The sequence below is a fragment of the Rhincodon typus genome, chromosome 20 (genome assembly GCF_021869965.1).
Source record: "Rhincodon typus isolate 14 chromosome 20, sRhiTyp1.1, whole genome shotgun sequence".
NCBI classification, from domain to species: domain Eukaryota; kingdom Metazoa; phylum Chordata; class Chondrichthyes; order Orectolobiformes; family Rhincodontidae; genus Rhincodon; species Rhincodon typus.
Window position 1 is genome coordinate 31,215,063 of NC_063351.1, and position 24,000 is coordinate 31,239,062.

The window sequence follows — 24,000 nt, forward strand, 5'->3', positions numbered from 1 at the left end:
AGGCTGAAGTTAAACTGGATGTTGGAAGATGGCTCCTCTCCTGGAGAATGGAGAACCCAGCTGTCTGCTCAGCTGCTGAGTACGGATCTGCTAAATTTCTTCAGGAAAGAATTAAATCTCTTTCTGGCTGGGAAGGAGGTCATCTGACCAAGGTAGGTATTGCTTAGAATGACCAGGGCTGGGGTAACTTCAGGAATTAGTTTTGACCACACAAAAAAAAAGGTCAGGAAGGAAGAAATTTTCCAGATAATTTATCTCCTGGTTTTTGCTTCTCTCCCAGGAGATTCACATGATCTGTGTGTGACCAGGAGAGTTTATACTGTGATAAACAAGGAATCAGTCATCGTATGCAACAACAACAAAAACAGAAGTTGCTGGAAAAGTTCAGCAGGTCTGGCAGCATCTGTGAAGAAAAATCAGATTTTACTTTTCGGGTCTGGTGATGGATCTTGGGTTTTGAGGAAGGGTCACTGGACCCGAAATGTTAACTCTGATCTTTTCTTCACAGATGCTGCCAGGCCTGCTGAGCTTTTCCAGCAACTTCTGTTTTTGTTCCTGATTTATGGCATCCACAGTTCCTTCGGTTTTTATTGAATGCAACAGGTTGGATAGACCGTAGAGATTTGCCAGTTGTTGTTTCCAACTATGGGGTCAATATTGCAGAGCCTGGGCAGTGCGGCACATGCTAATGTTATTCAAGTGTTCTGAGCAGGTGTACACAAACAAGATGAGTCAGCTGACAACACAAAATTGGTTAGTTTGTACATTTCTGGTGTGATGAAGACGGATTGAAAATGGGGATAGGTACTTGGAATTGTATTATTTAGAAATTTCAGTTATGGGCTGCAGGGTATGTGGTTGCTGCCAGATAGTTTTCTGGATAAGGGGGTAGTGGTAGTAGGGATTAGTGGGGTATGAAGGAGAAAAAGAAAAAAAGGCAAATAAGGAACAGGTAAAGAGATTGAGTGACTTGAGAAGGGCCTGGAAGAGATAAGGAAATGTGTTTTCTTGGAGAAGCCTTCCTTTGTGTGCTAAGAAGGTGAGAATAGCTAAAGCACATACAATATGTACTATTTGGATAATGGGAAATCTTCCATTTATTACCAATTACGCGATGCTGGTGAAACCTTCAGACAATTTATGAAGCAGCTTGTATCCCCTTCATATTAAGCTGGCTGCAATGAGTCTGTTGCAAATGCTCATAACCTGAGATGTGAATGTCCAAGAGATTCTTAGATACATGTTAGTTGTCTATCATTATATTAGCAATCCCATTGTTCACACAAAGTTCATGGCATTTCTATTTCCAACATTATACATGACAGTGATACTCAAAAGCAATTCATTAGCTGGAAAACATACTTTAGAACATTTGGAGGTTGTGTGAAGTAAGTTATCCTTTCTTTGAGAATAAACTTTCTACTGCTGCTCGAGAGGAGTCCATCCCCATACATTTTTTTTGGCCTAGTGTTATACACAGACCAAACCCCCTCAAAATATGTCAAGGCGATAGCCTAGATTCTAACTTTTATCTTATTTAAAGGCAAGTGTAAGGAGTTATGTTCCATATATGATTTGATTGGTCCCCTACTAGGCTTTAAGAAAAACACACTGTGTTCTTACAACACAGTTAAAATACAAAAAAAAAATGGGCATAACTTTAACTCTATCGAAATACTTAAAATAATATATATTGTTTAACTATTAATCATCAACTGTTGCAATATAGCAGCAGCACATAAACCCACCTTTGGAAATGGCAAATTCAGCAAAACAGATTTTTCTCATGTGCTATCTCCTCCAGTCCAGGAAAAATGAACACCGACAGAAACAATCCAGCAGCAGGTAGAAATCTGTATCTATCAGCTTCAGCAGCCAACTCTAAACCCCAAATGAAAGCAATACTAAAACCCTGAGTCTGCATGAGCCTGACCCCACTCATATTTCTTTTGTCTAGTTAAAAAAAAACACTCAGGGAGCTCATAGCCATTTACCCACTGCTTCTGAAGCAGACAGTCCATTACCACTGGCAACACATCTCTGCAAGAGAAACAGCACAGAATAAATCCCTCTTAAAGGCACAGTACTGTCACAGTAGGAATATTGAGCAGCTTTTCTGTACCTTGTTAGACATATTTTACATTTAATTAATCCATTCCTACCTCAAATGTGTCCTTAAAATCTTCTCCCATGTTGAAATCTAATTTTGGTAAAGGCTTGTTGAATCCCTCTTTGCTTCTTAACCAATATGTTGCTTGATTCCCTTTTCCCTTATGAAAAATACAAATGGTTCATATTTTTGATGGTATATATTGGAATATTCATTTCTTTTATTTCCAAAGTAAATTACATTTTCTTATGCCAATGGTTAGGTGTACCAAATAGTATGTATGAAGAACAAAAACAAAGTTGCTAGAAAAGCTCAGCAGGTCTGGCAGCATCTGTGGAGGAGAAAACAGAGTTAACGTTTTGGGTCCGGTGACCCTTCCTCAGAACCCAGTTCTGAGGAAGGGTCACCGGACCCGAAACGTTAACTCTGTTTGGCAAACCCCTTAACTATGGCTTATTTATGCTTCTTAAATACTGCCAACACCAATTTGCAAACCAGAAGGCTTATTATGAATCTTGTTTTAGGAATAGAGAGGAAATCGGAGAGAGCAGCTGAGAGTTATTGTTCTGTGTGTTAAGTATAGGGGTGGGCATCTGACTTTCTACCCCCACCATTGAGAAAGTTCCAAATCAGACTCCAAATCTACAACTTAAAAGCTGACAGGTAAACTCTTTGGCAAATTATAAACCTCAACAAGGAAATCCTGGCCCACCAGATGTTGCCAAACTATTAGAGGCTGGCAGCTTTCAGATCTGAGAGAATTACCATAGCGGCCACTTTAGTAGCTTAATTGGTGAGAATTTAGGTATGTTTCTTTTGGTCTCATGGAGTTGCATGAAGAGGGGCTTTGGGGATTTGGAGGCAAGGGTAGGGGTGGCCTTCAGTGTTTAGCCTCTTGGCCCCCTATCCCAGCCTCTGAATGGCTGTGATAGATGGAAATAAAGTATTCCAAACCCAAAACAGTAGGCAAAGTTGTTTTTCTGTCAGAAAACCAACTATTTTCTAATTAATGGCTCTAAATGGTGTTAAGATGAAAAAGTCATCCATGGGCCTTCCTGCTCAGCGCTTAATTGCTGAGATGATGAGAAGGGGGCAAATATCTATCTGGAGCCAACTTGTTGATTTGCCCTTCTTGATACCTTCCACGCCACTAGGGAAGGGATAATCACACCCCAGAGAATCAGCTTCAGCCCAACTTTGATTATTTCAGACTATATTAAAGGCTACCTAAACCCGAAATTTATTCCAATCAGTTCACCAGCCAGTACGAGTTGTAGGTCAGTTGTATGGTTCTTTTTGTGATAGATTTTTTTCATTACATGATGACAAAAAATGCTTTGTTACAAAAACCTGAAGTTTTCAGTTTTGGCAGATTGTTTTGAAGGGGATGTTTCACACTGAGGAAGCTTCAGACTGGTTTTAACGTAACTACAAGCCATGCTGTTTGAAGATAAACAAAGGTACTGTGAGCCACGGTAGATTTTTAAATTTTACCAAAGGACCAATAGGTTACTTGGGCTATTACTTATATTAAGGTATTACCAACATTCACAGAGGAGTTCTCTAAATGTATTTCATAAAATTGAATTGCAGAGCATATAGAAATTGCAGCTTAATTCATTTGCCATTTGTTAAGTGCAGACTGTCAAATGTACTACATAAAACATTTTTTAAAAAACTGCTTCTATTGGGGAAAATAAGGTAAAAGTAAGTCCTAAATGTATTAATTCATGTTCACAGTTTGGTTACCTACCTTCACTTTAATTGTCCCTCTCTTTACAACATTGTATCCTCCTAGTGCCCTCAGTGCTTCAGCAGTACTCTCTGATATGTGTACTTTCAAAGCTAAATATCAAAAAAAGGTTAAAATAATACATATGTATAAGAAATAGGAGCAGGAAAACAATTATTAAAAAGGACCAAGCAGCAGAGCTAACTAATAAAACCTTTCATGTCTTTTTACTTCCGAAACAGAGCCCAAGAGACAAGCCTCCAAGTTGTCACTAGTGAAGAGATGGGAGCTGCAACTAAACTAAGGATTTTGCGATCACTACCTTGCATTCACCTCACTCTGAGCTAGACTTAGTGGAATTTATGCAGATGTCTGTCTTGGGTTACCTTTCAGCATGTGTTTCCTTCCTTTGTTGAGTTTCTTTGTGCGTAGGTTTTGTTGAGGGTAGGAGGAGGCTCACTCCTTATCCCAGGGTTCTCACTCTTAACACATGTCTACACACATGTATACCTGTGCACACTCAGACTGCCTCTCTCCCTGCTTCTCACAGAATCCCTCCCTCTGACAGACGTACTATCTCATATATACTCTCTATCCCACACAGATTCACTGCCTCTCACAGTCACTCAGTTACACAAACTCACTCCTTCCTCCTAGGACCAAGTGTGTTGGACAAGTTACTACCAAACAGGGATTCGGGATAGTACGAAGCTGCCAAGGTGTGTTCCCTTACTCCATCCTGTACGACATGCTGGCTGCCCTGGGAGGGCACACACATGCTGTTGCTGCAACTCCAACCCCTTGTGGCTTTCACAGCCTGCTCTGCTGACTTGGTCCCTGTGCTCCTTTAGAGGGTCAGTGCATGTGTGGAAGGGCGAGACACAGAGGGGCTGAGTGTCAGGAAGGTGAGAGAGCGGGGCAAGTATGTCGGGAGGGTGAGAGAGTGGGGCAAGTGTGCCAGGATGGTGAGAGAGTGGGGCAAGTGTGTCAGGAGCGTGAGAGAGTGTGGCAAGTGTGTCAGGATGGTGAGAGAGAGTGGAGCAAGTGTGTCGGGAGGGTGAGAGAGAGTGGGGCAAGTGTGTCAGGAGGAGGTATGTTCCAATCTATCTGTCATTGTCATAAATGAGCCAGATAATAGATTGGAAACTGTAGTACTTCATATCGGTCTATTTGATGACTTGTTTGTACTGAGTTTCACACTAAATACTAATTTATGTTAGAAAGCACTAGTTTTTTTTTTAATAACACTTCCGCGAACCACCAGGGGACATTTTATTACTTGCGATCAGCTGCGTCAATACAAATTGCTGTTGAGAACACACAGGACGTGGAGAGATGCTTATTAAAGATTTTTTCATGACATTGGTTTGAAATGTAAGGATAAAGTGAATTTCCCTGATTTCTCTGCATTTCTACTTTCTGACTACAATTTTTGATCTTCAGTGAAAAGGCATTTCCCCTGTCATTGAACTAAAAACCCATACTAGTAAACAAATTAAATGAAACTGATTTCTTCAAGCCATTGAATTTTAATTTCTTTGAAATATATGTCTGAAATTTAACTCACATTTACTGTCTTCCATATTTTCTCTGAGCAAATCATTTTCCAAATATGCGCAATACGAAGGGTTGCAGAATTGATTGCAGTTGTACCATATGGAGTATTTAGAACTTGTCTACAGGTTACTGTCCTGTCATTTGCCAAGGATGCTGAGCTCTTTGGGTTATTTTATTTATTTAAGAACCAGAAAGGAAAAATGTTGAATACTTACGCAAACCATTGCTTTCCATTCTTGATGCTACATTGACAGTATCACCAAACAGACAGTACCTGGGCATCGTTGTTCCAACTACGCCTGTAACTACTGGACCTGCAAAAGTAATTTAGCAGTGATTAAGGGAGGAATACTCTCTTCTCAGCTCTGTAATTGCTACCCTTCAATCTACCAATCAATATTTTGGTATGGTTTCCTGGTTCACGTAAATTGCAACAACTAGAAATCTATCAAGAGTCAGCTCCCAAACCTTTTGTATGCAACAAGAATCTGAGTTGATCAGGTACTATTGAAACTAGAAAATAAAACTCTTCCGAAGAAAAGTTGGAGATTATGTTGTCCTACTTGGCGTAAGAGTGGAATATAATATTTCCAATCACATGAAGAAATAATAGGTTTCTAGTACATATCTATCAACTGAAAGTGGAATTTTGATGTTCTTTCTTTCATACTTGTGGAGAATTTCTCAATAAGACCGCACATTTCTTTTTAACTAGAATTGGACTTTAGGTTATCCTGTGTCTTACAATTCAATTGTTGTCTGGATACTTGAGCCCATGGCTAACGCATAGAATCTCTTCCTTAGAAAAGCTTATACACCCTACATGTTGAGCCTTTTACCCACCCACCTCCTCTTGCACTTTACCTGTAGCTAGAAGCAGTATGGGAGGGATGTTGGGTATTCTGCCCATACTTGTGACAATTTCGGCCATTAGGTGGCCAGTTAATGGTCTTCGCCAGCCGCAGCTGACATTTTACTTGGGTAATGGTGCCCATGTCATATGATCAGGTTGCTGCTATATGAGAAATGCTCACTGCTGATCACCATGTTGTATGACGCTATCTGTACAACTGCTCACCATGTAGTTCATTTGCTGCCATTTGCCTCTTTTAGGGTAGGGATCTATAGGCCCACCTGACCTAGTGTGATAGAGGAAAACCATTTGGTAGTCTCATGAAAAGAGGCTTCTAAACAAGATGCAGATTATCACATGTTAGTAACAAGATGCAAGGTACACTGTTATGATGGACATTGTAAGGAGACAATGACGAGGACCTCAAAAATTTTACTCTTTCAAGATCCTAAGCTGTTCTCCCACCAGGTTTGTATGACATTATCACAGTGAGTGGTTAACTGTGAATCCTTTTAAACCCTTCCACTCGGATACAATATCTCTCCCAAGCTTTTTATTATTAATATTGTCCACGCTCGTATATAATTACATTTAGCAGGAACCATCTTCTCTCCAAGTCTCTAATTTCACAAATTCAGACGATCCCAGAGTGTGTTCTCTTTGCGTTGAAGAATGTTGTCTTTGATTTTATTGCTGACAGTGTGAGGGATGAAAGTCCCTTTAGATGGAGGACCTTAAGTCACTTGGATTTCCTTCATGGAGAACATCTTCCTGCTAAAATGGACAATTGCTGCATTGCAACATCTGAAGGACTTTTAATCTGATGTATTTTCTTTGAGGAGGATAGCTGTCTTATGGAAACAGATACTTTCTTTTTTGCAGTATCTTTGATCAACCAATCAGGCAATTTCCTTTTTGAAGAATAGTCATCCCTTCCCAGTAGTGGCTTCCATGGAGTAGTGGCTTCAAACTACATCAGCAGTTTTTTATTTTCAATCTGCTGATAAATGTATGCTGAAGTGGGTAGATTCTTTAATATGTTGATGAGGATAAATGTTTTCATTCAGCCTCAGTGGCAGCTGTATTGGTGAAACCACCCTGTGCACTTCCTCAGCTTTGCTATTTGAGGATTGCTGCCTACATGGTATGGTCTCTGTCACTAATAACTAAGGTTTATTGCTGTGAATATAAAGAAACTAAGTTCTCAGTTTGAATTTAATCCTTCCTCTGCTATGCTATTCTTGTCAAAGTTGAGGATTCACATTTTTTGTGGCTGAAATAAAAATCTCTGTACAATTTACAGTTTTCTGAATTATTCTTACTCTCCATTGGCTAAATAAACGCTTCTCACTTTCTCGAGTTTCAGTGAATGATGTTCATCTCCCATTGTTTATGATGTCAAGAAATGTCTCCCACTTATTGTCTTTTCTCTGGCTTAATTCTTGTTGTCTTTAGTCCTAATGTTAATAACTATTTCTATCCTGGTTTCTTCCTGAATGATTCTTGGAGTCCACCTTCAATAAACACTTAACACCTTTACCACGGTTTGAATAATAGATCGCCCACCTTTTCTGTGGACTTAATAAAATCTCCTGACTTTCTTCTTACATTAGACCTTGTATTCTTGGACCTTGAATATGTCCTTTGTAATTCTATCTTTGTGAAATCTCCAGGTCTGTGACTTCAGTTTGAATTGATTCTATAGCTCTTGATTTCCCTTCTAAAGACCTACCTCTGTTTGCTGGCTTGCTATGACAGCAACATTTGATCTCAGCTGTAAGTACTTCAATTCTAACTTTAGTAGCCTTTAATTCTGTAGCATTTTTAAATGCAGTGCATCTCTTACCAGGCCAAGAATGCTTTTATCATTGACTGTGGATCCCACCTTGATGACGGTTTCCACAATGTTTTCTACTGTTGGGTTCTTGAATGTACATTTCTTCCAGCTGTTGGCCATCTGGCTGTGCAGAATTCTTAATACTGTGCCTGAAGAAATTGTCAGACCTCCACTGCTGCCTGCCTATGGTATGAGGCAGCTCAATGGATTCCATTCCACTGCTCACAATGTGGTGTAAACAATTCCCACCCTCACAGCTGACCACCTGTTTCATGAGGCAAGCTGCGGCATTGAGTGCCATGGGGTAAGTTTATGGCCAGCATTTGCTTTTAGGGTAGGGAGCTTTCGGGTCCACCTTGTCTAGTGTGGCAGAGAATAACCGCTTAATTGTTTAATGAGAAGAGGCTCCTGTCTTAAATAAGGTGTAGTTTATTGCATGTTAGCAAATAGATACAAGTTACACTGATATGATAGCTATTGTTACAGAGACTATAAGCAAAGCTGGGATGGTCTTATGCTTATAATGCCCTAGCTGTTCTCCCAGCAAGTCTGTGTGGAGTCACCATAGTGTGCGGTGCTTAAACCATTCCTCAGTATTCATTCAGACCCTATACCCTTATTCGACAGCCACCAGTTGAATGCTCATGGGCAGGTTGATTCTGAACTGGCGGTCCCAACCCACTCAGGAGCCCTGTTCTCAAAGGAGGTCCAAATCATGGTACACCCTGCCCTTGCTTGTCCACCCCTTACAATCTCTCGTCTGTGATCCCTCACTCTTTTCTTCACCCCTGGTTCTGGTGAACCCCATACCCACTCAATCATCTTGTCATAGGGCCCCAGCAATACTCTTCCTTGGTGACTGTCTGCCATTCCAACAGTGGTCAACCATCGCAATGGGCCTGCTGGGACTCGAGCTGCCAGACCTCTGATAGACCAATGGCTCTCAAATGCGGGTCTTCCAAATGGGTGAGAAAGTCTTGCCCTGAGCCATGTGACAGCCCAATGGACACAAATCAACCTGGGGTTCCCTGCCATGCGGTAATAGTTTCACCGCTACTCTTCAGCCAATGTGTGGAGCCTCTACGTCTATGTAAAATTATGACCCTTATTTAAATTTTGATTTTTAACTGAAATCATGCAAGAGCACGAGGACAATGGGAAGACTACAGATAATATGTCCTATATATCATGCAAAAGAAAAATAAAACAATTAGTGTTCAAGATTGATGTTATGTTACCTGTGTTGAGGCCTGTGCGAAGTTTCAGTTGTGCATTATCTATGTGTCTTATCCTGAAGGTCACAATGGCACTGAGAAAATGCAAAGACATTGTGGCAATTTCCCCTGCATGCTGCATTCCGTTGCGAATGGGCAGTCCACTTGCTACCATGTAAGCATCTCCTATTGTTTCAACCTGCAGTCAGATAGAAATAGAACGCGGTCAAATCTTTTGCACAGGGAAATGATGTGTAAACATCTGGCCTAATGGAAGTTAACAGACATGAAGAGGATTTATTTCTTGCTTTTAAATTGGATTTAAATTTTAAAAGGAAAATGGCAGCAGACTTAATTGAATACAGTGATGCCTTCTTAGGATGGTATAGCACACTGTTTAAATTTATAAACATTTGCAATCACTCTAATGAGTTCAACTGAGTCAGCAACTATTTACTGCCAATGCAAATACTATTTAAATAACATAATCAGTTGTACAAAAGTCAGAGAAAAGTAACTGTTCCAGCATTTAATACCGTTATTTCCTATTAATTTTTAAAATATTCTTTCACTGGATGTAGGCATCTCTGGCTAGGCCAATATTTATTATTTGTCCCTATTTGCCCTGAGAAAGTGTTAGTGAGCTGTCTTCCTGAACAACTACAGACATTGAAGTGCAGGATTACCCATACAGCTGTTTGGAAGGGCTTTCCAGGATCTTGACTCAGTGAAGGAACAGTGATATATTTACAAGTTAGTTATGTAGATGTTGCCCTTTTCCTCCAGGTGGCAGAGGTTGCAGGCTTAAAAGGTGTTGTCCAAGGAGCCTTGGTGAGTTTTTGTAATACATCTTGCAGCTAGTACACATTGCCACTGTGCATCAATGGTTCAACGTATTAGATGGGGTGCCAATCCAATGTGCTGCTTCGTCCTGGATGGTGTCAAACTTCTTTAGGGTATTTGGAGCTGCCCTCATCCAAGCAAGTCGAGAGTATTCCACCACACTCCTGACTTGTGCCTTGCAGACAGTCAACAGGCTTGGACAACATAGGAGGTGAGTTATTTGCTGCAGAATACCCAGCCTCTGATTTTCTCTTCTAGTTACAGAATTTACATGACTGGTTAATTTACTTTCTGGTTAATGGTCATTCCCAGGATGTTGATAGTGGGGGATTTAGTGATGGTAATGCCATTGTACATCAAGACATGATGTACAATGGCTAGATTCTCTGTTGTTGAAGATGATCATTTGCAGGACTGTTACTTGCCAGTTGCTAGCCCAAGCCTGAATATGGCCCAGGTCATGCTACATATGGACACAGACTGCGTCAGCATCTGATGAGACACAAATGATGTTGAGCATTGTGCAATAATCAGCGAACATCTCCATCCCGACCTTATGAAGATGGTTGGGACGGGGTCACTACCCTGAGGAAGTCCTGCTTTGAGAACTGGGGCTGACAAGACTGACCTCCAACAATCATAACCATCTTCCTTTGTGTTAGGTATGACTCCAACCAGCAGAAAGTTTGCCCTTTGATTCCCATTGGCTTTAGTTTTGGGAGGGTTCCCTCATACCACACACTGTGAAATACTGCCGTGACATCAAGTGCAGTCACCCTCACTGCCTGTCTTGAATTCAGGCCTTTTGTCCGTACTTGGAACAAGGCTGTTGTGAGGTCAAGGACTGAATAGGTCTGGCAGAAATTGAATTGAACGTTGGTGAATAGCTTATTACTGCCACTTAATAACACCTTTGACAGCATCTTCCATTACTTTGCTAATGATTTTGAGGAGACTGATGGTGCAATAGTTGTCCAGGTTTGATTTGTCCTGCTTTTTTGGTGACAGGGCACACATGGGCAATTTTCCACATACTGGGTGGATGCCGGTGTTGTATCTGTACTGGATCAGTTATCTAGGGGCTGCAGCTAGTTCTGGAGCTGAAATCTTCAGTACTATAGCTGGTAGTAGATTCCAATTCTAACCCAGTTCTGCAGCAAACAACTCATCTGCTGACTCATCAAACCATACCCGCTGTTTACAAGGCACAATTAAAAATGTGGTAGAATGCCCTCTCAGTGCCTGGATTGGTGCAACTCCAAAAACACTAAAGAACCAGATCCTCAGTTGGCACCCCATTTCACACCTTCAACAATTGATGCATAGTGGCAATGTGTACTATCTACCAGATGTACTGCAACAACTCAGTAAGGCTCCTTAGATAACAACTATAGTCTTTACAGTACCTGGTGCCTTTTGATATTGACCAGGCTATGTATGCTGGTGTCTTTTTTTGGTCTTCATTGATATTTGGTGGTTCACCTCATTTCACTACTTTTATCAGCCTTTGTGGCTGTGTGTTACATTATCACATATTATAAGGGCATTCAAAATTTAAGCATATTGTTATGAATCTGGAGTCACATGCAGGCTAGACCAGGTGAGGATCCCAAACTTTCCTTCTCTAAAGAATTTGATTGAGCCAAATGAATTCCCACTTCCCTGTGCTCCTGCTGCAAGTACAGAGATAGTCCAGTGGCTAGGAATGCTATGAGGACTGCAGATCTGTCCAATCATTTCTGATTGGTCTTTAATCCTGTTGCACTAGCTTGTAAGCATTGAAAAACAAGCTAAGATGTCACAATTATATTTATGCTAATATATATTATACCCAGTGAATCATTCATAAAGGACTAGATATCTGAAGCTTCAGTATAATTTCAGTGTGGTGGTCACACAATGCTAAGACTTCCTCCCATCCTTGATACTCCAGGATAGAACTTGGCATGTCGTGGAACTTCATCAATATATTTTACAAAACCAATGGAGGAGTCAATGGTCATTTTAAAGGTTGACATTGGAGAAAGTAATTGTTTTTACCCCTTAAATTTATTTGTCTCTTTATTTACTATAACAATAATTTAATTTAGCTCAATGATAACCGTACCACACCAAGATGTTGAAACACAATCAGATGAATTCATTGAAGACTACAAGTGATTAAACTGGGCTGAGGAATGCAATTGTGTATCTATGCCTGAATGGAATAATTCCATATAATTGGGATGATTCTATATTTTAAAAAGTATTGATTGAAAAAGTTTAAAGCATTGGCAATGCACTGTATGCACCTGAGGTGTTTGAAGGGATTGCAGGGAGAGGGGTTGATGTCGGATTCATCCAGCTCTACACCTTGTTATCTCAGATTCTCCAGCATCTGCAGTTCCTACTACCTCTCTATTAAAGGATAAGGCAGATATATAGAGTTAGATCAACCATGATCTCCTTGAATGATGGAACAGGCTTGAGGGGTTGAATGGCCTACTCCTGTTACTATGTTCTAATATTAATAGTAACTAGCAGGTTCTGGCAGTGCATAAAATTGTTCAGGTATCATTAAAGTTAGAAATTACTCTAAATTGGACAGCGCACTGTTAAATTGCCACTAAGAAATGTCATGTCTATGGGACACTTTAGTGGAGTGACACTGTATTGACATCAGGGATGTTTTGTTGTTTCCAATAAAAGTACTCAAGAATTACTCGAGCTCTTTGATTATTTGGTCTTTCCTTCATGTCATACATGGTAAAATCATACAATTGTTTATCCTGAGCTTAACCCTGCGGACGACAGGGTAACAGGAGCAAAATAGTAGAATTTTATTCAACATTAAATCTACGAAGTATTATCCAGTCAGCATTCTCCTACCTTGTAGACGTCATAAGACTTGATAATGTCATCAAACAGGCTGTACAGATCATTCAGCATATCCACAATTTGCAGTGGGGTGCTGATAGAGCACAGGCTTGTGAAGCCAACAATATCTGAGAAGGAGATAGTAACACATTCAAAGAATTCTGGCTCCACATGATTTCCTTGCATGAGCTGTTCTGCGATGAACCTGTTGATAATTAGGACGGCAACTATAAGTCAGCAGGCAACTGCTTCTTAATCAAAAGAAGATGCTTAAATCTTTGAAAACTTGATGAATGATCATTGACTTGAAGTGTTAAAAGAAGAATCTTCAAAAGCCTAGACTGCTTATTTACCTGGATTTGTGCTGCCCTGGTGGGTATGAATAAAACATTTGAAAACTAATGCACTTAAACAGGATCTGTGCTTAGAACTCAAGTTTGACCTGTTCATCATGAGACTACTTTTCTCTAAGCTTACAGTATATATGAAATGTGCTCGGCATAACAAGACTGAACATTTCTGTTAAGAGGCCATTGAGTCACATTGCATTTAAAAGGGCATAGATTTGCTTACACCATGTAACAACATGACTTGCTAACAGATGTACAAAAATCTAAAAGGATATTAAAATGAGCAGTAAGGTGGATTAAGGACCAAAATAGGGAATTTAGTCATGGAGGCAAGAGGCATGTCTGGATTCTAAAATGAATATTTTACATCTTCTCTGTCTATGAGGGAGGTGCTGCCAGACCATGTGACAGACAAAGAAACTCAGTCACTCGAAGGGTTTTAAATTGATAAGGAGGAATGAATGGGTAAGCTGTTGGGACTTAAATTTGATGAGGCATGAGGGCTGGATGAGATGCGTCCAAGGATTTTGAAGCAAGTCAGAGTGGAAATTAAAGACTGGAGCATTGCGAATGTTATGTCATTGTTCAAAATAGGTTGTTAAGATAAGCCCAGCAACTACAGACCAGTCTGTTTAACTTGAGGTGGGTTAACTACCAAAATCAGTGGGTCAGGATAGAATTAATATTCAATTTGAAAAAGTTGGGTTAATTTTGAAGAGTCAGAATGATTTTCTGAAGGGAAAATTGTGCCTAATTAACTTGATGCAGTTTCTTGAAGAAATAACAAAGTGTGTTGATTATTGGAAGGCTATTGATGTGGTGTACATGGACTTCCTTGAGGCACTAAATACAATGCTATACAATAGACATGAGGAAAATTATAGGCCATGGAATAAGAGGGACAGTAGCAACACAGATGCAAAATTAGCTGAGGAATAGGAAACAGAGAGTAATTGTGAATAGCGAATCCCAAGAAAAGGAATTTGTGGAATATTTACATGATTTTTTTTGGAGCAGCTTGACGTAGAGCCCACTATGGAATAGGCATGATATGTCATGAGGCAGACTTGATTACGGAGCTTAAGGTGAAGGAGCCCCGAGGGGGCTGTGACCATAATATGATAGAATTCAACCTGCAGTTTGAGAGGGAGAAGCTGAATCAGATGTAATGGTATTACAATTGAGTAAAGGTGAATAAAGAATGGGAACGGTTCTGAAGAAGGCCCACTGGACCCGAAATGTTAACTCTGATTTCTCTCCACAGATGCTACCAGACCTGCTGACATTTTCCAGGAATTTATGTTTTGTTTCTGATTTATAGCATCCGCAGTTCTTTTGGTTTTTTGTGAGGTAAGGAAGCCTTTTGCAGGATGGCACCAGTGATTAGTGGAGTTCTGCAGAGCTCATTGTTAGGACTACAACTAATCATGCTATATATTAACGATATGGATAAAGGAGCTGAGGGAATTGTTGCCAAGTTTGCAGATAACACAAAGATAGGTGGAGGGGTAGGTAGTGTTGAGGAAGTGGGGAGGCTGCTGAAGGACTTGGACAGGCTAGGATAGTGGGCAAAGAAGTGGCAGATGAAATACAATGTGGGAAAGTGTGAGGTTATGCACTTTGGTAGGAAGAATATGGCATAGGCTATTTTCTAAATGGGGAAAGGCTTCAGAAATCTGAACACAAAGGCAAGTGGGTGTTCTACTTCCGGATTTTCTTAAGGTTAGCATGCAGGTTCAGTTGGCAGTTAGGAGGGAAAATGCAATGTTAGCATTCATTTCAAAAGGGCGAGAGTACAAGAGCAGAATTGTCCTGCTGAGACTGTAAAAGGCTCTGGTCAGACAGCATTTGGAATATTGTGAGCGGTTTTAGGCCCTATATCTAAGGAAGGATGCCTTGGAGGAGGCCAGAGGATGTTTGCAAGAATGATTGCAGGGATGAAGGACTTGTCATATCAGGAGCAGTTGACGACTCTGGGTGTGTACTTGATGGGGTCTAAAAGGATGATGGGGGATCTCATTAAAATGTACAGAATACTGAGAGACCTGGATAGAGCGGGCACGGAGAAGATGTTTTCACTAGAGTAGCGACTAGAATTCGAGGGCACTGCCTCAAAGCGAAGGAACGACCTTTACCGCTGAGATGAGAAGGAATTTCTTCAGCCAGAGAGTGGTTAATCTGTGAAGAAGGCTGTGGAGGTTAGGCTATTGAAGGTATTTAATATAGAGATAGATAGGTCCTTGATTGGTAAGGGATCAAGGGTTATGGGGTGAAGGCAGGAGAACAAAGTGAGAAACACATCAGCCATGATTGAATGTGGAGCAGACTCAATGGGCCAAATTGTTTAATTCTGTTCCTATATCATATGGTCTTATGGGTCTAGAGCACCAGCAGGTGTCTCCCTGCAGCAATAGTTGCTGCATCTTACAATGATTTGATCTGAATTTGTTAAATTAAGTCATAAAAATGAATGTGCACTGTGTTCCAGAAAGAACTTTGTGACAGTGCAGAAGGTTTGTGTGCATAGTTATCATTGTTTGTGTTATAATTAGAATGGCGCATTTAAGTGTTAGAAGTAAGAATAATATTTTATGAGGAGAAACAGAGCTTCTCAGATGTCAAAACTCGAAAAGATCAATACCTAGGCAACAGATTGGACAGGAGCTGATCTGTCTTCCTCTTCTCCACCATGAGTTGGTTTGTCCTTTCTTCAACCACTTCTTCCAAATGATTCGCGTATTTTTCCAGTTTATGCACCATACTATCCAGAATGCTCACCTCGCTAGATAGAAAAAAATGAATAAACAACTAGATAAGCAACACTCCTCAAATGCACTTACCCTCATTGTTCATTTTTGCTTCTGACAGGAACTGGAATCTGAGCGGCACTGAATACAGTTGTGATGGCCATTTGATCATCCCTGAGCAAATGTTTGAAAGGCTTTTAGCAAACTGAGAACTGGCAAAAGATCTGAGATGTGCGATAGAGGCCTCACAATTTTTCTGGTAGCTCATCAATGGAACACACAGACTGCGGGAAAACAAAATCAACAAAATATTGGCACTGCTGGAAAATACAAAGTTCTGGAAGCCTTCAGAATGTTAGGCTGCATCCCTAATGAGAGACTCTACCGAAGGAGCTGGCAATGCCCACCAGTATGCTTGATGCCTTCCATAATCGATAGTCACCACAGAGACAGGAGAGTGAATTTGACATTCTTAATATTTTTTTCTTAAATTTATGAAGTTTATTTTTGTGTTATGGTTAGGTTCTTTACTAGTTCTTGTCCTTTGAAAGAAGCAGGTTCATTTGATGATTAAAAAGTCACTGTAATTTTACAAGATCACAGAGCTACTCACTCATTACAGAGACACCAGGTGGTGGTTTAACCTGAGGGTCACCTCACCTCAGGTGAAGGGAGAGGTTGAGAAGGAGAGTCCTTCATGGTAACCTCAGCTGGTGTGGGAATTGAACCCAGGTATCACTCTGCATTTCAAACCAACCATGCAGGCAACTTAACTAACTCATACTGCACAAGCCAGGATCTCCTTGTAAGCTTCTTTATAAAAACACATTCACAGAGAGACAATGTCAGTGTCCTATCTTTACAAACTAAAGTGTGTCAAATCTTATTGTCTATATCATTAACTTTAAACTTCTGTGTTGCTTACAAGTTATCACATACAATCTAACAGCATCTTCATCAATGTAGCATTAATCAGGCGCTTAGGAGAAACAAATCCAAAAACAAACTGCCCAGCTCTGGTGGAAAACATTATCTGTGCCAGTGTTATTGTGAACTGTTACCTAATTGTCAAGAGTTGTTAATATCTGAGAAAAGTGAAAACCCTATCAGTGAGCAGGAGCTTGTAAAACTCACCCTTCTGGACTAGCCTTTCGCAGAGCTTGTTTGATTGACTGAAAGTGTGGTCTTCTGTCTGCACATTCATCCCAGCAGGCAGTCAGCAGCGTGACAATCTGTTCACTGCATTTTTCGGCAGACAGTGTAGGTCTCAACACTGTCGCAGGGTTTATGATTGCATTAATAATTTCTAAACACAATGAAACATATAATGAAAAGGTATGGGGGGTTATAATTTAAATCCAAAATATATTTCATCGACAAATTCCTCAAATTATTCTGAACCAGAACAAATCTCAAGCAGATCAGAGGATTCAACATTTATTATCCTGTTGAGTTGGAAGGAATACAAGAACAGGAGTCAATGGAGTCTGTTCCATTATTGAATGATTTATGTCTTAACTCCATTTACCTGCATCAGTCCCCAATTCCTTAGTACCATTTCCTAACAAAATTCATCAATCTCAGTTTTGAAATTTTCAATTGACCTAGCCTCAATGCCATTGGGAAAACAGAGTTCTACATTTCCCTAGTCTTTGTGAGAGAATATTTCTCCCTTTAGTAGATCTTAATACTTAATAATGCCCAATTTCATCCAATATTTGACACTTTACATTCATATCTGCTAAAACTTTTCTCACCCTCATAGGCAAGATAAATGACAACTTTGACTCACACCATTTTTAATGACCATGTTGCAGGTAGGGAATAGTTTGGATTACAATTCTGCATGCTGGTCTAATGATGTTGGAGTTACCATTGAGAGCCCTAGGAGAAATTTGTTATTCCTGTGCCACAGTATTTTAATCAGGACAGGCAGGTTTTGCACAGTTTCTGAAAATCTGCATTGTTCTTTGCTTCACACACCTTGGGGGAAGCATTAAATAATTTGACAGTCTTGACTGTCAAAATTTGATGTTGTTCTGTGTTAGACATATTGCTTGCAACAATTCATTATAGGTCTCTGTTCTGTAAAGAAAGGGAAGTTGACTATTGCATAGACCAGCATTCTGTAAGTGCTGAGATGTATTAACATACTTTTCTCTGCTAGGAAAAGTGCTATTATGCATTCAAAACTATATAAAACAGTGGTGGTGAGCAAGTTCAAATGTCACTATCTGACATGATTTAGAAATCCTTATCCCTTTAAATTTGAAAATGAAAGATCAGCATTACTAACTCAGAGAATTAAAAAAAAAATGCTCCTGCAGTGCTTTTATTGACAATAATTAGGACCTTAGAAAAAAAATAAAAAGCTCTCTGTTCTTATGGTTTCAATAGGTTCCTTTGTCTTTAAACAGTAAAGGTTTGTTTTGATAGCTGAGTGTATTATGAATGCTTGACTGAATTTCATAAGATATCCTTATATCAGCAGGCCATAGCATTCACAGTCTGATCTAAGGTTTTAAGAAGTTATAAAGTAACCATATGTCATTGGCATAATTACTGAATTGATATTTATCTTTACAACAGATTAACACTTGGGATTTATATACTTTTTTAAAAATTTGGGTTAGGATTTTTTTAATATGTGGTTTTCACTAACATCTCTCTTATATTGGAGATGTGCTGTTATACGTCCATTTCAAAAGTTTCCCATTGCTGTTGCATTTCATCAAAGGGCTGTACGTGGTGGATTGGTGAGGGGTGAGTGCTATAATGGATACAGGGCTGGGGTATGGACAGAGCATGTGGAATATGAGGATCAAGCGGGGGGGCATAGGAGTTTTATTGGCGAGAATTAATGACATAAGAGCAAAGTTATCTGACTGGGCTGATTTCCCAGAGAACTAAGTCAGGTCTTTTAACCAGTCCATCACAGCATCCTCTGAAGCTGCCTCAGGACCAGGAAAAATGAACTCTTTCTGCCCACCTCTGCAACAGATGGAAATATGGTAGTTGTGGGTAGAGATGATGGGCTCAGATTTTGAAAGGCACAAAATGGTCTCACCCATGTTTCCCAAGTGCAATCCAAAGATCATACCCTGGTTTTCTTATTGATACTCACTCTTCTATCTCTGATTGCTCTCTGTTTCATTAATTGTAAACTAGAAATGGTGATGTGCCTCAAAGCAGTTCCTCTGCTCCTTTTTCCATAACTTATGGTCATGAACTTTCCTCTTCAATTTCATGTAGAAGCCCCATTTTCAATTTCAAAATCACTGAAGTCAGCATTCTCTTTTTCTCTCTTGTTCTGCATCCTTCTAATCTTCAGCAAGTTCTCATGCCTCAAAATATGGGGAGACCAACCTTTTTGCCATTTTAATAATATTCACTAACAACCTCTCCTCCTCCACCATCCTGAGAACTTCCTCCTTTCTCTTTTTTTCTCTCCAGCAGGCCCACTCCCATTCTTCCCAAGAAAAACATTCCACAACTTTCCCGTATTTGGAATTGTGAGCTGTTCTCCTCCAAAAGGCATTATGAAGATGGAAATCAGGAAGGCAAAAAGGATATATGCGATAGTCTTGGCAGATAAGGTTAAAGATAATCCAAAGAGAGTCTACAAGTATATTAAGAGCAAAAGAGTAACCAAGGAGAGAATAGAGCCCCTTAAAGATCAACGGTTGTCGATGTTTAGAGATGGGAGAGTGAATATTTGGTGTCACTTTTTACTGTAAGTGGAAGAAATGGAGGCCACAGTATTCGGGAAAATAAATATTGATGTCTTGAAAAGAGTCCACATTATAAAAGAGAGGTGCTGGAGGTTTTAAAACACATAGAATTTACACGAGAAAGTATTAATCATAATCTTCCTTAGCTCTTAACCTTTTGTCCAAGTCCTCAGCCCATTTTCAGTTTTTGTCCATTTCTTTTTATATTAGTTCTCGGACAAACACCGTTAGCAAGCACAGACAACAACACAAAGGCACGTCCCAAAACTTCTATCATAGCTATCCTATCAGTCTCCATTAGGGGGAGCCGAAAAACAATGTAAGCTTCTCAGATTTTCTCCTTTCGGCCAGTGTCTCATGATGATTCTTGCAATTTCCCCAAGGTCAGCATTATGTGAACGCAGGGACACAAGCAGAACTGCTCCCCTATGTTGGTAGCAGCTCTGGCTGTATTTCCGGGGAGATATTTAAGCAGAGATGTTGCAATTTTTTGTGTTATTCTGGCGCATTTGTATTGTCTTCCTTTGCCACTGAACAGTACAGGACGGCTAAGACATGATTTCATCCACTGAGCATTGGTCACAGTTCCCTACCCTGTACGCCCTCACCTGCCTTCACGCCTCTCCGGTAGTCATCTGGGGCAACACGGCATTGTGAAGTCTGTAAATTTTCTGTGATTTAACAGTATAAGAAAAGATGCTGCGAGAGAAAGCCCATTTAATCACATAATATATATGAATGCTCTATCACAGGCTCTACCCAATCCATTTATTGGATACCCCCTCCTCCCTCACCATGAAGGCTATCTTAACCAAAGCTTCACAGTATACTCCTCACTTTATATCCCATAGTGTACAGCTTTGACTGTATTTCTACCTCAGATATTTCTTAAAGGATGACAATTCACTTTTGGTGAGATTCTCCTTAAAATCTAGAATCCTATGATTCTCCTCACAGCTCCTTTTTGACCCTCATCTGACACATCAGTGTGAAAACAGGATATTCAAAACTTCATATGACATTCCAGCTCTGATCTCATTGATAATCAATGCAGATTTAGAACAACTTGTTTTCCTTTGAGGTGGAACTCCACATACGATTAGCCAAGTTATTCACAGTTATGCTTTCACTGGTCAATGGCACGAGAAATATCTTTAACAATGCTGTGAGCAGTAGGGGACTGGGCATAAATTTCATGGACTCCAGTAGTTACTGTGCCCCAACCCAAACAGACTGGGTGCTGTGCCCATCATGTTTCGACAGTATGAGTGTTGTTCTGTCTCTATGGTGGCATCTACAGCTACACATACACTTCTGCAAGGAGCCACACCTGGCAGGATAGTAGCTTGTGCTCAAGAAGTATGCACTGGGAGAATACAGAGTTTAAGATTGTGTTGTCGATCTGTACATTACACTGATTTGACATCAATGCTGCCATTTTGGAATTCGATGGTCCAAGTAATACAATCTCCAGGGGTGAAGCTCATTGCAGACTCCCAGTCTTGAGGTGAATCCCAGCACAGACTCCCAGCCTCGATGTGAAGCCCAGCCCAGGCTCCCAGCCTCGAGGTGAAGCACAGCACGGACTCCCAGCCTCGAGGTGAAACCCAGCACAGTCTCATCTGCTCCATCTGCTTTTATATTTTTCTCTCTTTCTCTGGTTTAGAAGGACTGTAATGCTGAACTTATAACTTTATTTCTTTAGTTTTCTAATTTATATCTAAAGATTTTGTAACTAGACACTTTTTAGCTAAGACGGTGCTGGAAACAGCAACTTTGTACATTTCTCACTGTACGCCTGTATCCCTGTACTCGAGTACATGTGACAATAAAACCTAATTCTAATTCTAATTCCTAAAGACGCATAGCTGTACATGTACCCAGCTGTACCGAAAGACAGCCATCTCCTCGCTATAGTTGACTGCTTCCATGTTTGTTGCTAATTGATCTTGACTGGCACTGATTGCAATTGTGATGTGTTTGATGCTTTATAGAGTTGTTTAAAATAACTGAGACCTACAGGGACTGATGAAGCATATGCTGTTTGGCTTTGATCCAACGTCTAAATAAACCACCCAGGCATTGGTGCAGTAGCTTGCCTCCCCTTGGCCTATAACATGACTAAAGAATATTCAGAGGAGACTCAAGCTGCCTGAAGAGTGAGGGGTGGGTTGGATTGTTCTCAGAAGGCTGACAGTAAGTGTATTCCCAAAGAGAGCCACACATATTTCATTGTTTCTTGACAGAGAGAAGCAGTTGGCAAGGGAATGTGCTTTTACAAATTTAGCGGGTCTCCTGAGGGAGGCCAGTACCATCGAACGGGCATACACATCACTTTGTGGATGCCACATGTAAATTCTGAGATTTACTGCAACTGGAAGGGATTCCACTTCCCTCAAAATCCAGCTGTTGTGTCTTGGTGTGCTGGGCATCACATGGGTCAATGCTCTGCTATTCTACTGTGGTTGCAACTGGTAAAAGGGTGGATAAAATTTGCAGGAGTCTTGGTTGTCAGCAAACATTATCCTTTATTCAGACTAAATACATAGTAAATACTAACTATGGGTAGGCCAAAACGTTGCCTCTACCACATTGCTGTATCACCTACTGATCATGTGATTTTACATCACTTCCCCGTTGAATAAAACAATCTTATTTACATATTCACATTAACATTTTACGCTTCATCTTCCACCCCAGTCTCTTGACTCCATCCATCACATTACCTTTCATTATTGTCATCTCCTTGTCCTACATCGCCTACCCCAGTCTCTGCCTTCCTCTCAATGATATCTTTCTGTGGTTTTCCTAAGTCTTGCTTTAACAACGGTTTAGTGGCAGACAGTATCAACACCACAGTTCCAGTGTAATGCTCAAGTGTAAGCATTTATTATATGTCTTGACTATAATTTCCAAATGCCAACAACTTCCAGTTGATCCTTCTTATCTCAAACAAGGGCAGCACCTCTTTGGAATTTGCACCTTTCTTGGACTTTGCTAAACTTTGTAGGAGGTTTTAGTTGTGGGATTTTCCATTAGTTAGTGCTTTATAAGCTTCATGCGGCAATACTGTGCTTTAAAAGGGCTCTTCTCTTCCCAGCAGTGGCCCTCTGCAGATTAGATGGGATAATCTTTGTGCCATTGCTTCCTCCTCCTGCCATACAGATGACATCAATCAAATTCTTTAAATACTTTGATGTATGCAACCATTTTCCTCATTGATCCCTTGTCTGACTAGAATGTTGTCTGCACTATCTTGTACAGCATCCAAAAGAGTGAGGGTTGTTCTTCACTGCACTTTGTATCTTGTCCTGAAATTCTGCAATGCTTTGCAAATCTGCAAAATCAGTTCAGCCATTATTCAGCCTGGATTGGAACAGCATGGATTTCTCTGTCCAAGTTTTCTCTGCTTAGTTGCTGCACTCCATTTGTTGTTGTTTGTTTGTTGGATAGTGTTCTGTTCTGAAATGCATTCACCTGCTGCCACCATCTACTATTCTAGGTTGGGTCCAGGAGAGGGGATTGATAAAGATTGTAGAAACCTTGGGTGTCAGCAAACATGGCCTATTATCCAATCATGATAATTACTAGCTACATGCAGAGCAAGACTTAACCTCCACAATAATGCTGCTATAGTGAACTATCTCCTAATGGTCTTGTGATTTTACATCACTTCCGCTGATGATGTAGACTATCTAACCCTTTACACTACAAATGCCTGCTTTCCTGGCAGCATCACTGAATGCTGCCTCATTCACTGCCAGCCCCCTGTACCCTCTGCATTTAAAACACAAGGAAAGGTGGCTGGGGGAGTGGGAGTTACTGAATGACACTTGAATGTCATAATTTGTGAATCTGCCAAACTTACATGGATAGCACACATCCGATAAAACCATGCTGCCTTGTGAAGTGTGGTCGAGCAGACCATCAGAATGCTAAACAACAGTTCTGCTGTTTAGAGCATTCTGGAGGAGCTCTGCAGGACTTAGAGAGTGGATGTCAACGTTTATGGAGATCTGTAAAACCTCATCATTGCTACTAGCTATGCAGTGACAAGCTGAGGAAGCAGAACAAAAGGAACAGGAGGAAGAGCAGGAGGAAGGTAGAGAAACTATAACAATTGATACAAATGAGATAACAAGGTGTACAGCTGGATGAACACAGCAGGCC

General features: G+C 40.4%; 1 protein-coding gene across 1 annotated transcript in view; it reads right to left on the reverse strand.

Annotated features, from left to right (window-relative positions):
• Positions 1-24,000, reverse strand: part of gucy2g (guanylate cyclase 2g) — a 59,327-nt gene that overhangs the window by 815 nt on the left and 34,512 nt on the right. The window contains 7 exon segments of the mRNA XM_048609201.1: positions 2,163-2,270; positions 3,864-3,955; positions 5,615-5,713; positions 9,328-9,502; positions 13,015-13,207; positions 15,994-16,134; positions 17,234-17,405. Coding sequence (XP_048465158.1) covers positions 2,163-2,270; positions 3,864-3,955; positions 5,615-5,713; positions 9,328-9,502; positions 13,015-13,207; positions 15,994-16,134; positions 17,234-17,405 — 980 coding nt within the window.